Source organism: Anarrhichthys ocellatus, unplaced genomic scaffold, assembly GCF_004355925.1.
Source record: "Anarrhichthys ocellatus isolate YVR2014 unplaced genomic scaffold, GSC_Weel_1.0 scaffold7, whole genome shotgun sequence".
In the NCBI taxonomy this organism is placed as follows: Eukaryota; Metazoa; Chordata; class Actinopteri; order Perciformes; family Anarhichadidae; genus Anarrhichthys; species Anarrhichthys ocellatus.
The window spans coordinates 1,349,493-1,365,553 of record NW_022280037.1 but is presented as its reverse complement, the minus strand read 5'-3'; the positions used below and the strand labels follow the sequence as shown (position 1 = coordinate 1,365,553).

The following is a 16,061-nucleotide window of genomic DNA, read 5'->3' as shown; positions in this document are numbered from 1 at the left end:
CACACACACACACACACACACACACACACACACACACACACACACACCTATGACTCTCAAAACTCTTTTCCTAAAAATCTCAGTATTTCAATGTGGTGTGACCGTGGTAAGATAATGACAGTGTAATCAGACTCTTCAGCTGAGCCCGGCCACAGGCTCGGGCTCAGCTGTTGCCAGATTTTAAGGAAACCGGAAAATCCTCACAGCACAGATCTTTGGGGAGGGCTAAATTTAGCCCCTACTTCCTTGTGGCAAGGCTTTGGGAAAAACAAGAGAAAGAAGAAAGGACGGAGGATAGAAGCAGCTGAGACAGCATTTACGTGTCATTGCATTGCATCTCTAGGTCCGAGTGCAGTGAGAAAAGGAGAGGGAACAATTTCTCTCAAAAGTAAAAAGCAAAACAAGAGACTTTTCTCTCTCGGCTCTACTTTACCGTCCTCATCCATGGAGAGGTGCCGAATGAGGACGGGTGTGGTGTACGTTGGTGTGATGAGCGGCACACCAGAGGGGGTTGCGTAGCCACAGGGCACTGGGACCGAGTATCCTGAAGTGATGCTAACGGGGCTGCTGGGGATATCCAGGGATTCTCCCTCCGGCTCCTTGGGCTCCGTTGGAGAGCAAGCGGCGGAGTCGGAGGAGGAGGAGGGTCCATGCTGCTGCTCGAGCTGCTGCTGCTGCTGCTGCTGCTGCTGCTGCTGCTGCTGCTGCTGCAGTTGGAGAGGAGTGATGTCGATCACAGAGTAGGGGTTGACTTTGCCCTGGGAGGAGCTTCTGGGGACGGCCTGTGGAGGGTGAGGGTCACTGATGGACTCGTCCTGGCCTTCACTGCCTGGTGGGCGACAGAAGATACATCACAAAATACCACGTCAGGGAGAATGATACTGAAATCTAAATGAAGTCTGACTGAAACATAGTTAGCCTGAAACTGACATTTGGACAAAATGCTTGCTGTACACGTAACACTACTGAGCATCAGGATCCCACAGTGTTGCCATTCTTCCTGCTGATGCCTCACTATTGTCTTCTTAACAGCTCAGTATTTCGGTTCAACAGCTTATCAAAACTTAGTTCATTAACCTGTTAGTAGAGCATCCCATCACACAGCGGCTTTTAGGCATTTTTCTGTTATTTTCCGGGCACCTTCACGCTAGTAAAAAGTATTCTTTTACTAGAAACTGATCGGGTGGTCCACCTCAAGAATGTCACTTTCCCAAAGTGTCATTCTGGATGAGCCTTTGCAAGCAGCTCTGGTTAAGGGCACAGAAGATCAGGGTACAATGTGGCATTTTGAGAGGTGAGAATCAGAAGATATACGTTATGAAATATGGCCAATTGAGATTTCTCATGATGATGGAAATGCAAGGCCTGTGAATGTTCAAATCACACATGCTTTAAAAGGGGAAAACCTGAAAAATGTGTGCAGTGTTGACGTCCTTCACTGCAGTACAACAGAATGAGTGCGAACAAGTAGAGCCTAGCGCTTCCTGCTGCTGTCAAGGCTTTCAGTGATAAAAGCCAGACAAACTCCAGCACCAGGCAGCCAGAGATACAAGGTGTCATGAGAGAGACAGGCTGCCCTACTTTAGCATGAGCTGAAGGGGCTAGATCACAGCCAGATAATGTAAATGTACACAAACATGAAAGGGGAATGTGGAGAATTTTTTTTAAATCGCTGTTATTTGCAGCCAACTAATTTCCAAATACCGTAGTGCAGAGAAACTTCTGCCAATGTCAACACTTTTGGGATGCAAACCTGTTCTCGCAGGATCCGTCTCTGCGTCATCTTCAAGAGGAGGGGGTGGAGGTGGTGGTAGATCTGTCTCCATGTCATCAGTGCCCTCAGCAGCAGATGTCCCCTCTCCTTCTGCTGCTGTTGTTGCTCCACCTGCTGCTGCTGAGGATCCGCTTGTGGCAACTGTTGTGTCTGCCGATGATGGAGCTGCGTCAGAAGGTGCTGGGGGGTCCGGGCCGGTGAGATGACCCTCGGGGGGACCGACCCTCGCCTTGTCCCGATCATTGGTGCTTGGGGCAAGGGGAGCTGGAGGTGCAGGGGGCAGGCGTTCAGCTTCAGGGATGTCATCACCGCTGTCATCAAAGTCGAAGGCTTCCCCCTCGTCTTCATCTGCGAAGGGGACGCTGTCGGTCAACACTGAAACAAGAGAAGTCTTGTGAAGGTGAAGCGTCAAGCATACTATTAAATAAAGTACTAATATCTAAACTTCTGAAAGATTGTGACCCGTTTATCTACTGCAACAGCCGAGTACATACACGCTTTGTATACAAATTAGCTTCGGCTAATAACATACGGAACTCCTGGATGACAGACAATCACACCACACCGTAGGCTTTTCAGGATTTGGCAAAACACAAGTTAAATTTAGGTTGGATTTAACTCAATAATCATACAATTTCACTCCTTTAGAGAGTGTTTACAGATACGCTGTGGGTGGCAGTTTTAGTGCTTGGGCTGCTTCAAGTTAAAACACTGAGCCACAAACAGACTTATAATTAAGGGTGGGGTCTACGACAGCGGTATGTTTTCTTACAGAAATTCTTACACGAGGGGATCGGTTTCTGCACCCAAAAACAGCACACCAGCTGCTCTACTTTATAGCAAAGACAAAGTAGGGCAGAGCTGGGAGGTGTAGTTAATGTTCAAAAAGGGCATCACACTCGCATCAGCGCACTCGCTTGGCAGCAGACAGGAAAAGGGAACAACAAATTTCTTTCCAGTTTCCACACTGCAATTAGGCCTGCAGGAAGGAGGGCCGCTACTCCCTTCAGTGACGAGCACAGCCGGAGCTTTGCGTTATTTCTGATCTGATGAACAGAGCGTGGGCCCGAGTCAGGGAGAGCTCAGTAAAAAGGAGCAAGAGAGAGAGAGTTAACGGATTAGGAAATGCCAAGGCTCGACTTTCATCAGCTGGCTTCATGTTTTTGGGCCCCGAGCTGAATGTGTGAATGAAAGTATTTCAGGTTTCATTCAGTGGCGGGGTGAAAGAAAAAAGAAAAGACTTCAGCAAAGAAAACATTCAAAAATATTAGGCAATCCTTTAAACTGGGTTCACAGAAGGATAAACCACGGAGCCTGAAAGGAAGGAACTCCCAATCGCACCATTTAACCCTTAAGTGTCACTGGGCCAACCTGCAACTTTAAGGATGATATTCTATCTTTGTCACAGCTTTGCTTCAGAGCATACCGCGCAGTCTTCGAGAGCACTTTCATCAGTAGCCACAGCTTGAGTGTAGTTACAGTCTAAAAAAGCCGGATTTTCATATCCTGTGTTTCCCAAAGAAAGCAGAAAAATTCCAAGTTTGCGCAGGTTCATTTTTGATGTCTAAAAGGTCGCCGGTTCGATCCCGAGTTTCGGCATTTTGACCTTTCCCTTTCTTCCCCCGGACATTTCTGATTTGCAGATAAATGTGTAGATCCTCCACAAAGCTTTGCTGTAGCACCATGGCTCTACCCTCTCCTTTTGACAGATATCAATATCCGATGTTCTTCCTCCCGGACGCAAGTCGACTTCAGCATTTACGTGGCCATTTTTAAAGTTCAGCAGATAAGGTTATTCTCCCCATCAAAATACGTACGTTTCACCGTTGCACCATGCCGCGTTGTGCCTCCAGGCCTGCGCGGTCCATTGAAAGTGACCAAGTAAATCTTAACTCAAAAAAGAAACTCCCTGTCGCAAAAACCCCGCAGTAACTTTGAAGTCCCTCAGAGCAATGTACACACAGCTACTAAATCACCGGTACGATCCCCTCCGGCTGTGACAGGTGGTTGTTCCACGCTGTAGCGTGTGAAGGAACGGTCTGTGACTAATGCTCCAGGTCAACACTGCGACCCCACGTCCATCTGCAGCCACGACTACAGTTACCACGAAAAGAGGAGGTGCACAGAGCAGACCTGGAAACAGAGATGCTATCTGTCTTTTTCCATGTGTTCCAGTAATGACACTGAGATAAGGCACAACTAGCTGGCTCATAGTCAGCGCTACTCCAGGACTCTGGGATGTATACATTCATATGCTCATAACTGCCCCGATGTGGACGCAGATCCTACCTCTGTGGTGTCGACATGAAACACTGGACTTTGTCAGAGTATAACAGGGCCGGATTGGAGTGGATTTGGCCAAATGACGAGTCACAACCGGCCCTTCAGTAGTACATCTGCAGCCATGAGTACATGAGACCACTGATGGCCAGCTGTATGGATATTAGGGCTGTTAACGAAAATTCTGATTTCAAATATGTATTCAAAACCGAATAAGACATTTAATATGGTGACAGAGAACTCGGACACATCACGTCCTAACAGCATTATGTCACGTAATGTAAAGAAACCACGTACCCATCAGCTGTGTGCTCCATAACAGACTGGAAATGTAAGCACTTTAAAAAAGTGGGCGAGTAGTACTTCCTATCTTCGGACAGTTGTACTTTTTAAACAGAAAACAAGTTTTATATTGTGGCATTTACTGGAAATGACAGCCCTAATGTGCCGGCAGCCTAATTATGGAGACTGTGCTGCTGGATGTGGACCTGACTTTACAGTGCAAGCATACATACGAGTACGTACACGTACACATACACAGTTATGCGAGGATCTTACAGCCCTTCTAAACTACATTCACAACCAAACCATGAGAGGATTTCTCTCATCCTTTGTACAATATCATGAAGCACACATGCACACACACGCGCACACACACCCTTGCTGAGGTGCCCATTGTCGATTCATAATGACAATATGGATTCTGTTCTGCGGGCCCGTCTCCACTCTACTACATAATAGACCGCTCGAATGAGTCACTGGGTTACGATCCGTTCCAGCATCGCCCCGGCAACAAAGAAAGTGACTGGCCAGCAGGAGACGAAGCATTTCTCTGGCCTGTGTCAATCCCCAGAGGCTGCGTGCGTGTGCGTGTGTGTGTGTGTGTGTGTGTGTCGCTGCAGCAGTATTCAGCATATTACTGAGGCACATTGTCTGGTATTCACAGCAGCACAGCACATTTCACCCTCCTCGCTCCTCTGCCCACACACTTCTCAGCAGAGAAAAAGAAGGAGAGGAATCTGTGCCGTTTACTCCCACTGTCCAGCTTCGCCCCCCCCCCCCCCCACCCCCAGGAAGTGATGTGACCACAAAACAACCCACAGAAGCTAGCAGGCGATACTTCTGGTCCAACACTGTAATCTTTTTCTAAAAAACAGACAGAAATATGTGTGACAACACTTACAATCAATCAAAGTAATGTAATGTCATGGGTATAAAGGGGCATTGTAATAGATAGTTTCTCCACTGGGTGTGGCCTATTATGAAAAGAAGGGGGGGGGGGGGGGGGGGGGAGTCTGTCGCTAAAACAAAGTAGTATTCAAAGAAGAGTAGAAAATCCTCACAATTTAGAACGGATTAGCGAGAATGCCGATGAAATAATGTCGCCATTCATCTGTTCTCCAATCACGGTGCCATCATTCTCAAAAGGTAAAGATTAAAGCCCGTATGGGGATCGAACCCACGACCATGGAGTTATTGGCAGCATGCTCACACCAAGCCGTGTGTGTGTGTGTGTGTGACAATGCTTTGTTGACTTTACTTTCAGGAGGCGGGGGAGGAAAGTCTTCCACGTCCATGCTTCCTGCTCTTCTCTTCAGATGGCAGCATGTAGGGGATCAACTACGCCGACACACATTCCTGGAGGAACAATACAAACGTCGTAAAATGTCAAAAAATAGGCGGGGGATGACACACACACACACACACACACACACACACACACACACACACACACAAATTTAGCACTGAAGAATGTTTCCATGCATCAGCGGTAAGGGACTTGACTGGCTCGGCATTTGTACGCCGGTCAGTCTCCAAAAAAGGCCCCAACCACACTTATTCATTCCATGTTATTCAATCACAGCAGCAATTTGTCAGCAGAAGGTTCACGGCTGTGCTGGTCACGGTCTGGTACCTTTTGTGTCAACATCAGAATCTGGAGCAAAGCTAATTCAAACAAATGAATGAAAACAAAAGAAGCTCTTGTAGCGCTCCTGGGGACTGTTGACACTACGGCGAGTTCAAGTGTACACACCATTCTCATACGCTAATCGTGGGCGTGTGTTAATGTCACGGCTATAAAAGGGGGGCCTGGCCACCATTGTCGTCGATAGGCCACATAGCCTGTGGAGAAACCATTATGAAAAGGGAGGGGGGGGGGGGGGGCTTGTATAAAGTAGTATTCAAAGCAAACTCGCGCTCAGATTTGCACTCGTGTAATATTTTACTCAGCTGTGGCTCGTTCAGTAGTTACACGTGCACACTTAAACACAGCCTAAGGCAACCACTGCTCGTATCACTTTGAGGCATTTTTGTTTCAAGCCCAAGAACAGTCTTGATTATTCAAAAGGTTGCATTCCGCCACAGACTGTGAAATATGTTCTAATGTAAACTAAAACTCGGGTACATTATTAAGCCTGTAGGTTTAACTACAGTATGTATGCGCATTAAAAGAGGCGCAGAGGTCAATGTGTTGTTTTTGACAGCCGCACATTTCGGCCCAGGAAAGCATGCTGAGGCAGGAGAGGTCTTAGGACCTGCATGGGCATGAGAGACACCGCATTCCTCAGCAGCACGGCCTCTTCTTTGCAGATGTACAGTTTGTATCCACAGGTGACTGTTTCTGTCGAAGGCCTCCTCTAGGAAAAAAAAACAAAACAGCTCTGCTATTTTCAGACTTCAAGATGTTGAGAGCAGATGCCAGAGTCGTGACATCATGTCGTTGCATAAAGCCGCCATTGTTGTGGTATGTATGCCCCCCTCCGTAATCTATCCACGCAAGTTCACAACAAGTTAAATTCTGCCGAAGACAAAACCTACACCGCAGTACTGCAGCAAAGAATCATCCGAAGGATAACTCGGAGAGTGTCAAAGCTTTGTTTTGTCTGTAAATAATGATGAAATCCTCTGCTTCTTTGTCCTCCTCCTTTGTCCTCTGGCACGGGGCCAGAAACAGTGGATGTGAACACACAGGGCCAGTGTCTGCGGAATACAGTGCAGCTAACAGATAACGCTAGTGCTAACAGAGGCAGGTAGAGTATGCGTAGCCTGAGGAGAAATAGCCCCACACAATAGAGACAAAGAGACAGACGGCAGCAGGTCCGATGTAACGCAGTGCGGCGGATGATGAGGCCCTCTTTAGGTCACTTTTCTGCATGTATCAAACGGGTAGGAACAAGACAAATAACAGCCAAGCCCCGACTTTGAAGGGTGACTCATCTCTGCCCTTTAAATGCATTGCTCGAGGTCTAGGTCAGTAGGAAGGAAGGAAGGAATAAAGGAAGGAAGGGAGGGGAGACGAAGTAAAATATTCAGGTGTGCTCATCTTGACACAAAAAGGCACAGAAGAGAGAAATCAACATGTTTGGTAGAAGTAAAAAAAAGGTTCTCTTTTGTAACTAAAAATGGAGAAGCGAGGAGAGACCTTCTCACTCCTGTTTTGAAACCAGTCTGAGGAATCCTTCATTCCTCCTCACTCCTATAATTACTCAAGATTTTTTTTGTCTTTTTACCCGCTTCTTGAAGCAAACTAAACACACCTTTCCACAAGTGACCTCCTGCATGGTCTGTGGTGTGGCGCGACTTCAAAATGTGCGCCACACAAACACTCGGCCCATGGAGATGACAGACTCAACAAAAGCGAAAAATATACACAATTAATATATAAAATGCTGTGCTAATATGTTAAGTGTTTCAATATAAGGTACTCTATTACGGTCTGATCTGAGAGCAGTGATTGAGGAAGACACCAGAGAGGTAAAATCAGCTGTGTGGTTGATGACAGACTCAGCTGAGCGTGTCATTACATGCTGGGATGGCTGAGCTATGCTCTGCAGACGGGAAAAGAGAGACAATTTGCTCGCCGGTGTTTTTCTAATAACCTCTGCTATAGAACAGACAATAACAAAGATCAAAACGCACATGTATGGTCCATAGTGTGGAGGAAGAACCGCCACCTGTGTCCACTCATTAAGGACATTTTACAGCTCTCTACAGGATAGCACTTTGCATGTCAATAGCAAGGTTTCACATGTCTCGGTTTAAAAGTGAAACTTCTTAAAAGTCATGCAATTGATTACAGCAAAATCACCTTTCTCTAAATGTATAGTGATGCACAAACTGCACATCTTTATAGAAGAAATCAAGGAATGATGAAACAGACAGACACAGCATATGGAAATCAATGCTTTTCATCATACATTCCTTGAAAATTCCCAACCAGGATTAATAAACACTAACCTCTTTCAAATGTTTCTGATCTGCTCCAAACTCCTTACTCATCACTTATGGCAAACAGATTGAATCGCGTGTGTTTATGAGAGCGATTCTGCATCAAACACCCTGGTTTTTGTGAAGGGTTTAGATCCTTCTGTAGAGTTTTCTGGGGTGCACTTAATGACAAGTGGCATTCCACACACAGGGCTGAAAGTCATAAACAAAAGCCTGGAGGAGAGGGTGGTACGAGGGAGCGAGACTCGGAGGCTGCTGACAGTGTCTGTTTTATTGAGCAGCGAGTCCCAATAAAACATTCAGCCAAAGACAATCTTCTGCTTCTGCCAGGATTACAGTAATCAGGCCTTGACCGAAAACAACACATCCCAGGCCTACAAAGAGTGCACGGACGGGCTTAAAGTACTGTAACGGATTTTGTAGGAAAGCTCAGAGAAGGACAGGACGGAGTCCTGCAGCATACCAACAAGGAAGGAAGAAGGTACCTCTTTGCAGCCTTTGCACAGCCAGTATTAAAGAGTTGAACAGCATAGCTACAAAGACCTTGTACTGAGTAGTTTATGTCATATAAGAAAAGGTTTTACTATGACATCATTATATATTGCCTGTGCTGCAAACAGGCACAAGATAGCTGACTTTCAAAACAGAGAATCCTGACTCGGAACTTTTGATTATTAGATCTGCAAGGGACAAATTAGAACCATATTTATAGACATATCATAATGCATCCCAGCTACGCAAGCGATCTTCCTCATAATTACATCTCCTAGCAGCAAAAGCCCCCCCACTGAATGTAACATAAGCTGCCTGTCAACACACTGAACAATCAACACGACCAGAAGACCAGTGCGGTATTCCCCATCAGCTTCCAGTTATAATTATAGGCCTAATGGGAATGGATTGCAGCGAGTGCACTTCATTAATCCGGGCCGCAGGGCTGCAGGATTTGTATTTGATGTCAGAGGTGTGATCTATTGGACATGTGAGAGGGGGGGGGGGGGGGAAATCAGCTACGAGCTCTGGAGGCATGTATCTAAATGTGGTTAGTGCTAAGCTACCACAGCGACTCAATGCTGCGGGGTGTCAACCATCGCATAACAGTTTTACCATCATGATGCGTCACAAAACATTATAATACACCATTATAACCCAAACTACATTTTTACCAATAATGTTTATGTTTTACATCGGGCTAAACTTGGAGCCAGATTCGGTTTTCAGTAAAAAGACAGAAAGTAGTGACGAGGCCCGGGCAGACAAAATGAAAGACTGTGGCCGTGTGATAGTTGAAACATGGCGTCCATTTGAAAACAGAGGCCGCCGCAGTCACTGGCGGTCACTCTCCACCGGTGTCCACCCACCCAGCGAGCCACACATGTCACCAGCGGAGCACTGTTCAGTGGACTGCTTCAAAGAGCCGTTGTTGATTGGATTTAAGCTCTGCGTGCATTTTAATATGAACAGAGCAAACAGGAAATGACCACAGGAAATCCCAAACACTCTTGACCGTCACTGCACTGACTTCAAAAGGGCGGAGATCCTTTCTGAAGACAAGATTGCCGCTGACCTCTGACTTTACTCATCGCTATGCAGGGCAGTCATCGGTAGCTCCAGTCACAGAGCGTGGTACTTAAGCTGCATCCCATTTCAACTGGGACGACGCCTGAAGTCGGATTTCGGACTATAAGTCAGAAGAATCCAAGATGGCTGCATGGACAGAAATATGCTGTCTATCAGCACTTTTGTCATAATTGTGTCTCATTACACATACAGTACGGTCTGACTTCTATCTGTAGACATGTTGTGTGACATATTATATTACTCTCTCTCCCCCCCCCCCCTCTTAATGTCCTGTCTCTCTATTCATCTCCTGTCATGTAAGGGCAAACATGCCCAAAAAAAAGACCTTTTCAAACAGTTTACAATGTATGGTTAAAAAAATCCATTATGCACTAAACTTATCTGACATATGTTCCCGACTGCGAAACAAGTGTGTGGTATGTGAGCAATTTCACCAGTCCACCTGCAGAAGAGCAGTCCTATCCCAGCTGTGGCTGAGCTGTGTCCCTCCTCCACGTCTTCTCTCAGTGGGTCCTCAGTGAGGCGGTGGGTGGACAGAGATGGTATGCTCCCCTGCTCAACCACTGTGTACTGTGAGTCTGTGACACCCCGAGCTTAGTCGTGGTAAACACAAGGGATTCCCATGAGCCCAATACGGTCTCACTAAGCATGTAGAGAACCGACATGGCAGATAGCATTAGCATCGATTGCCAACAGGCCTTTCCTCGAAACACCAACATTTATTTGTCCCAGAGGTGTCTGTAAACATCCAGCGTGAGAGCGGCTGGGAGTTTGGTGGACAGTGTCGCAGATAAAGGACTCTGTGTCCACAGGACTTTGCATGAGTGCTCATGGAAAATTGTGGTGAATTTGGTGCATGGACAAAAAAAAAAGAAAAAAAAAAAAAAGATCTGTGCTCTGAGGGCAGCTTTTGCTGGGTGTTATTACAGCGTGGGGAGGTATTAAGCGTCTGTGTTTGCAGCCAGGCCACCCTGGCTATTTGCTTAACAAACTACCAGTGGAGATTGTTGTGTACATGCACGTGTACGTGTGTGCGTGCGCGTGCGTGTGCGTGCGATGCCCTCAATGTTCGATCTCAGCCATGTATTGGCTGAGTGAACTGGACGTGCAATGACACAGATCAAAGCTCTGATCATAGTCAAACTGTTTTTGGAGGCTTAGCTTAACTAAACAGATCTCCTGAAAGCACTTTCCTTTAGCTGTGCAGAGAGACAACTCCAGGTAAACAGTGTAATTCTATCATGGTGTCACTACCTATTCAGACTGGTCTTCCAGTTGACTGAAGGCGCGCGGGGCTTTCACTGAGGAATGCTATGCATGACTAATTTAATTTGTAGTTGGGGCTGACTGCTGCAGCTCAGGAAGACATTCTCACGTATTCATCATTTTACGTGTCAAAACTTACGAGGGTTCTTTTAATTGTTTTAGTCTTATAAAAGGCAAACACGTTATCGTGCACCTGCAATTGCACCATAGAAGAGAGACAAAGGGGTTAAAGAAAGAGTATGAGGTGGAAATATATCAAAATGTAACATGACAAGAGGCAAAGCCTGAGGAAATGCTCCATCATGCTCAGTTAAAAAAAAAAAGTTGAGTTGATACATTTCAAGTTCTCGTGAGCAGTAGCTTGCTAATGTCAACATAAGGACGTAGTTAACGTCAAAGTGTAGAAGTATCAACAAGTGAACAAGTAGCTAGTTCACGTCGTACACGTTAAGTTAGTTGACAGTGTTGGCAAAGTTAGCTGAGGCGCCACGTTATCGCATCTCCCACTGCAGCGTTTTAAAAACAATAATACACTTGTACCGTTACTTTACATTGTCTTTTTTAATCATATATTTAGCCTAACACAACTGCTCAACTGAACTAACTTAACAGTTCGTTAAACATGTTTGAGTTATCTTAAAACTTTGACAGAAACTTAGAAAAATGTCCTCAACTCACCCATTTTATGACTTTTCCCCAGAATATATATATATATCCCTCCGCGGTAACAGCTCGCAAGTGTTAAACACGATGCATTTCTGACTTCAACACAGCTTTACACACATCAGAACACATCCAGCGCTCGCCCAGCGTCCTTCTTTTAACTCGACTCACTTCGATGCAAGCTGACTCCATCCATGTAAACCCCGTACCTACTCCAAGTAGCTGATTGGCCGACGTGTCGACCTGGGCCAGCTGTGATTGGCTGCGCAGAACGTCAATCAAGCTTCCAGCGTCTTCGCCGGTAGGAATCGGCTCGGGATCGTACGGAGGAGTTCCACACTGCCCACGTGACGTGGCGCCCTTCGAAACAGCTGTCCGGAGATGAGGTTTGATTTGATTTTTTTGTTTTAATGAGGAACTGTTTTAACCAAACTGGACTATTTTTTTTCAACAGTCCTGAAACATAAAACATCACTTTAATAGATACACATAGAAACAAACTATTTTAATAGTAAAACAAAAACAATTAGCACCATTCATTGTACAGCACGCAAAATAAAAGTAAAACATTAGGACATCAGAGCATGTACCAGCATTTCTATATATGTATATTGTCAGGTGCATGTTAGTAACAGAGGCATATGGTGGTCTAGATGTGCTCTCTTGCAAGTACACATGCATATAATGCTTAAAACTGGAAAATAAAACGTTCCCACTTAATTAACTTCTCCACACCATTTACAATTGGAGAAAAGAAAACTTTATTTTTTTCTCTCCAAACTGCACAGAAACAAATCCATGTTACGTTTTCATATCACTACTTGATTATTATTAATACAATATGAATTGAAACCAACTTGTATACTTTGTAACATCAACCTGTTAAAAATGGACGCGTTAGTCTTTTATGGACAGTAACATTTGGACAGTAAAAGCATGTCAAACTCACGCATGTCAGGTCAAATAAGAAAAACTAGTGCCACACTTAATGACTCTTATTCTGCCACCTACAGGCAGATGCTTCATTGCAGACTGAACAAAACAAAAAGACACAATACTGTATATTACAGCAAACATTTTATTCTGAGACCCATATTAAAGCATTTCCCAAAACATACAGCATGTTAAACCTTAGATCTTCATTCCAAAGTGAAAATCAAACCCTCTCTTATTAGTAATAATAAAGTGTGTTCAAATGTACAGTTAGAGGAGAAATACTTGTTTATGAATGGAAGATGAAAACACCTTTAAATGTTATAAATACATTTGCTTCAAACGTATTTGTGTTGATTAGGTCACTGAGGTTGTACGGTGTACATAAAAGCAAAACGGCGGTAAGTTATGTGGAAAGTGTTGATGAGTCAGCCCCCGGGCTGTTGGTTTATATCCTCAACAAGCTACTTTAGATCAATACTAATGGTAACAATGTCTTCAAACCGAAATTAAATGTCTAAATTCTAGGGCTCATACATATGCGCTACAATGCTGTTGAAGCTAAAACACGGTTTGTAAAATGTGAGAATCTGAAACAGGTTCGGGCAGTTTTCAGCAGAGTGACAATGAAACTAAAACTTCAGATATAAAACAATGGACACACCCAACACCAAGGCTTCCAGTACAGTGAGGTCATTGTGTGAAAACCATTATTTAAGTTTTGCATATGTAGAAATAAAACTTAATTTGACTCGTACAGCAACACCAAAAGAATATCCTCATGATTAACAAATACCTTGGTTAACCAGTAAACAGCTTCAGTTATGCAACATTACATCTCCATTTTGAACAAAGGAGCCTCTATGGAGCGGGACCAGTCCGGCAGCTTCTTCCACAAATAAAGACGATTGTGTTGAAGGCCTTTTCTTTCAGGACCACGGTCAACATTCCCCTCTCTGCTGAGAGAGGATCCACAGTCCAAAAACACCAATGTGACTCATGAGTGGACTGATCCAATTGTGCACTTAAGTATGTAATAGCTTCAATGACTAACCGATGGAACCTCCTTCTTTAAACGTAAACCAATTTTCCTGCTGAACAACAGCGTCTGTTATAAATGTGCCACTGGACCTGTGTAAGACAAAGGCCACACTGTGACAGGGCTGTTCCATGTCTACTGAGAGAGTTTAACATCTCTCTCCCTCATAAAACACACACGCGCACACACGCGCACACACACACACACACACCTACCTTTCAATACTGTTGGCGTAGAGTACCTATAAATGCTGCGGTAGCAAAATAATTTCCCCTTGTGGGATTAATAAAGTATCTATCTAGAGTGGCATCGGAAAGTATTAAGACTCCTCTGTTGTTGTTTTTTGATAAACAGGACTTTATATTTGCAGGTTTGCGCTCAATGGCTCCTGTAAGAAGCGCTTTCTCGTGCATTTTGTTGTGAATAAATAACCAAAGACATGATTGGCAAACTGGATATTTCACAACACAGTGTACCGAAGGTGATGCAACCAAACCTATTAAAAGATAAGCTAACCAGGTGGAAAATCTAAAATAAACCAATCTGCAAGTTAAGCCTGAGGGAAGACAATGTGGCAAACGTGATCAAGAGTTCCTGTTAGTGCTTTCCTGAATAGCAAAGTTCACTCAAGGAACGTGTGTATAAAAACGCTTCATAAAAGAATAAACACCAATCGTACTTCTATCACTCTAAAAGTAACAAGCTCTCATTAAAAACGTCTTCCTCAGTTCCCCATCAGCTGGCGTGGGGTTTGACAGGAACCGCAGACTGACCCTCCGGGGCTCCGTTTAGGGGGGCGGGCTTGTCGGTGAAGTTCCAGTCCACCGGATTGAGCAGCTGCATGGTCTTCTTGTGCGTCCAGACGGGGTTGATGATAAACGTGAGCAGGACGAGGCCGATGAAGAAGATCAGGAGCGTGGGAAGGGCCACGTGGGTGCTGAGCTCTCCCCAGTGGGTCAGGGACACCCACCACATGTAGTAGGTGAGCACCATGCGACAGTGGAACGAGTGGATCATCACCCACTGGTTGGCTCTCCAAAACAGGGTGCGTGCCCAGCCGGCCTGTCAGGGAGGAAGAAAGATGGAAAGAGGAATGATGTGAAGCATTGGGACACAAACCTTAAAATACCTTAAAATGCACATCCTTGTAACTTAAGTCACATCTGTGAGCAGGAGGAACAGAGAAAGTTTAGGTACAGACTCAATCCTTTTTATAGAACTTCCTCTTTGTAAGAATGTTATCTCTGCACAATCAGAAGGTGCACGAAACCCAAAAAGGAACTAAAAACCTTGCGACTCTTCCAGTCATTTCTATGGTAGTTGAACACACAATACACCAAAAAAAGCCCGCACTACCTTCAGTAACATCCAGGATATGCAGGTGAATGGCGTGCTCATCTCCAGCAGCAGCGTCACCATCGACAGGAAGTGGCCCGAGGAGTCCCAAACCACCGCCGACGCGAACCCCGACAGGGCGAAGAAATGGTGCGTCGCCAGCGGGAGGTCAAAGGACCGAAACACCACACTGGAGGTGTGGAGCGCTACATTCTCAAACACGAAGAACCCCGTGGCTGTGAGGACGTTGAACCACGACCAGTCTTCCTGTCCTCTCACTCGGTCCCTGGTTAACGCAGAGTCCTCCTCGGTCAGGGCCCGGAGACCGGCCGCGGTGCTCTGGATGCCAAACACCGCGCGAGTCGCGGCGAGGTTCCAGAAAACCTTCTCCTTGGCTATCAGGGAGCTGTAGGTGCGGGACAGCGCCACGGACAGGAGGTGGGAGAGGAGGAATATCCCCGCGTAGAAGCCAAAGCCCAGGCCGATGAGCTGAAGGCGGTAGTCCCACGAAAAGTAGTCCGCGCTGGGCTGGGGCAGAGGGACGGTCTGTTGCTCGGGGTCCATGTTGTGTGAGGGAGAATACCGGAGCTCAGCTGCAGGTGGGACTGTGACAAAGGGCTGGTAGGTGCATGGTGTGTGTGTGAGGCCACCTACGGAACAACTCAACCCTGCTGAAAGAAAGACACCATTCACTAAAACACTCAAATTTAAGTTACATGCATCAAAAAAAAAAGAAGTTTTAATAGATCTCGAGTCTGGACCTGAAGCAACATAAGGTGAGAGCGAACCTCTCATGTCGGTAAAAACAAGCTCACTAGTTCGATACTAAGTACAAGGTATCATGTTACCCGTTTCAGCCACACTGTTACGTTCAAGCCCTTCACAAACACGCCGAGTCAGTCAGCCTTAACCTACAGTAGCTGTGCTGTAAAGTTAGCACAACAACGACCGAACGAGCTG

At 45.6% G+C, this 16,061-nt stretch overlaps 2 protein-coding genes across 4 annotated transcripts in view; both read right to left on the bottom strand.

Moving 5' to 3' along the window:
• Window positions 1-12,002, bottom strand: part of arhgef10 (Rho guanine nucleotide exchange factor (GEF) 10) — a 41,184-nt gene extending 29,182 nt beyond the window's left edge. For all 3 annotated transcript variants that reach the window (XM_031847175.1, XM_031847176.1, XM_031847177.1), the window contains exons 1-4: window positions 11,810-12,002; window positions 5,595-5,692; window positions 1,754-2,149; window positions 434-829 (exon numbers count right to left, since the gene is read on the bottom strand). In XM_031847175.1, coding sequence (XP_031703035.1) covers window positions 434-829; window positions 1,754-2,149; window positions 5,595-5,631 — 829 coding nt within the window. In that variant the 5' untranslated portion in view covers window positions 5,632-5,692; window positions 11,810-12,002. The remainder of the gene's footprint in view (window positions 1-433; window positions 830-1,753; window positions 2,150-5,594; window positions 5,693-11,809) is intronic.
• An 853-nt stretch (window positions 12,003-12,855) lies between these two features.
• cln8 (CLN8 transmembrane ER and ERGIC protein) lies at window positions 12,856-15,678 on the bottom strand. The gene is made up of 2 exons (XM_031847514.1): window positions 15,123-15,678; window positions 12,856-14,828 (listed from the first exon to the last, which is right to left on the bottom strand). Exons 1-2 carry the CDS (start codon window positions 15,663-15,665, stop codon window positions 14,502-14,504), a joined length of 870 nt encoding a protein of 289 aa, XP_031703374.1. The 5' UTR covers window positions 15,666-15,678; the 3' UTR covers window positions 12,856-14,501.
• Window positions 15,679-16,061: the final 383 nt, after the last annotated feature.

Coding starts and splice junctions, on each gene's coding strand:
- cln8 (XM_031847514.1), bottom strand. CDS start 15,665: ATGGACCCCGAGCAACAGACCGTCCCTCTGCCCCAGCCCAGCGCGGAC. Junction 14,829..15,122: donor TATCCTGGATGTTACTGAAG/GTAGTGCGGGCT, acceptor CCTCCCTGACAG/GCCGGCTGGGCACGCACCCT.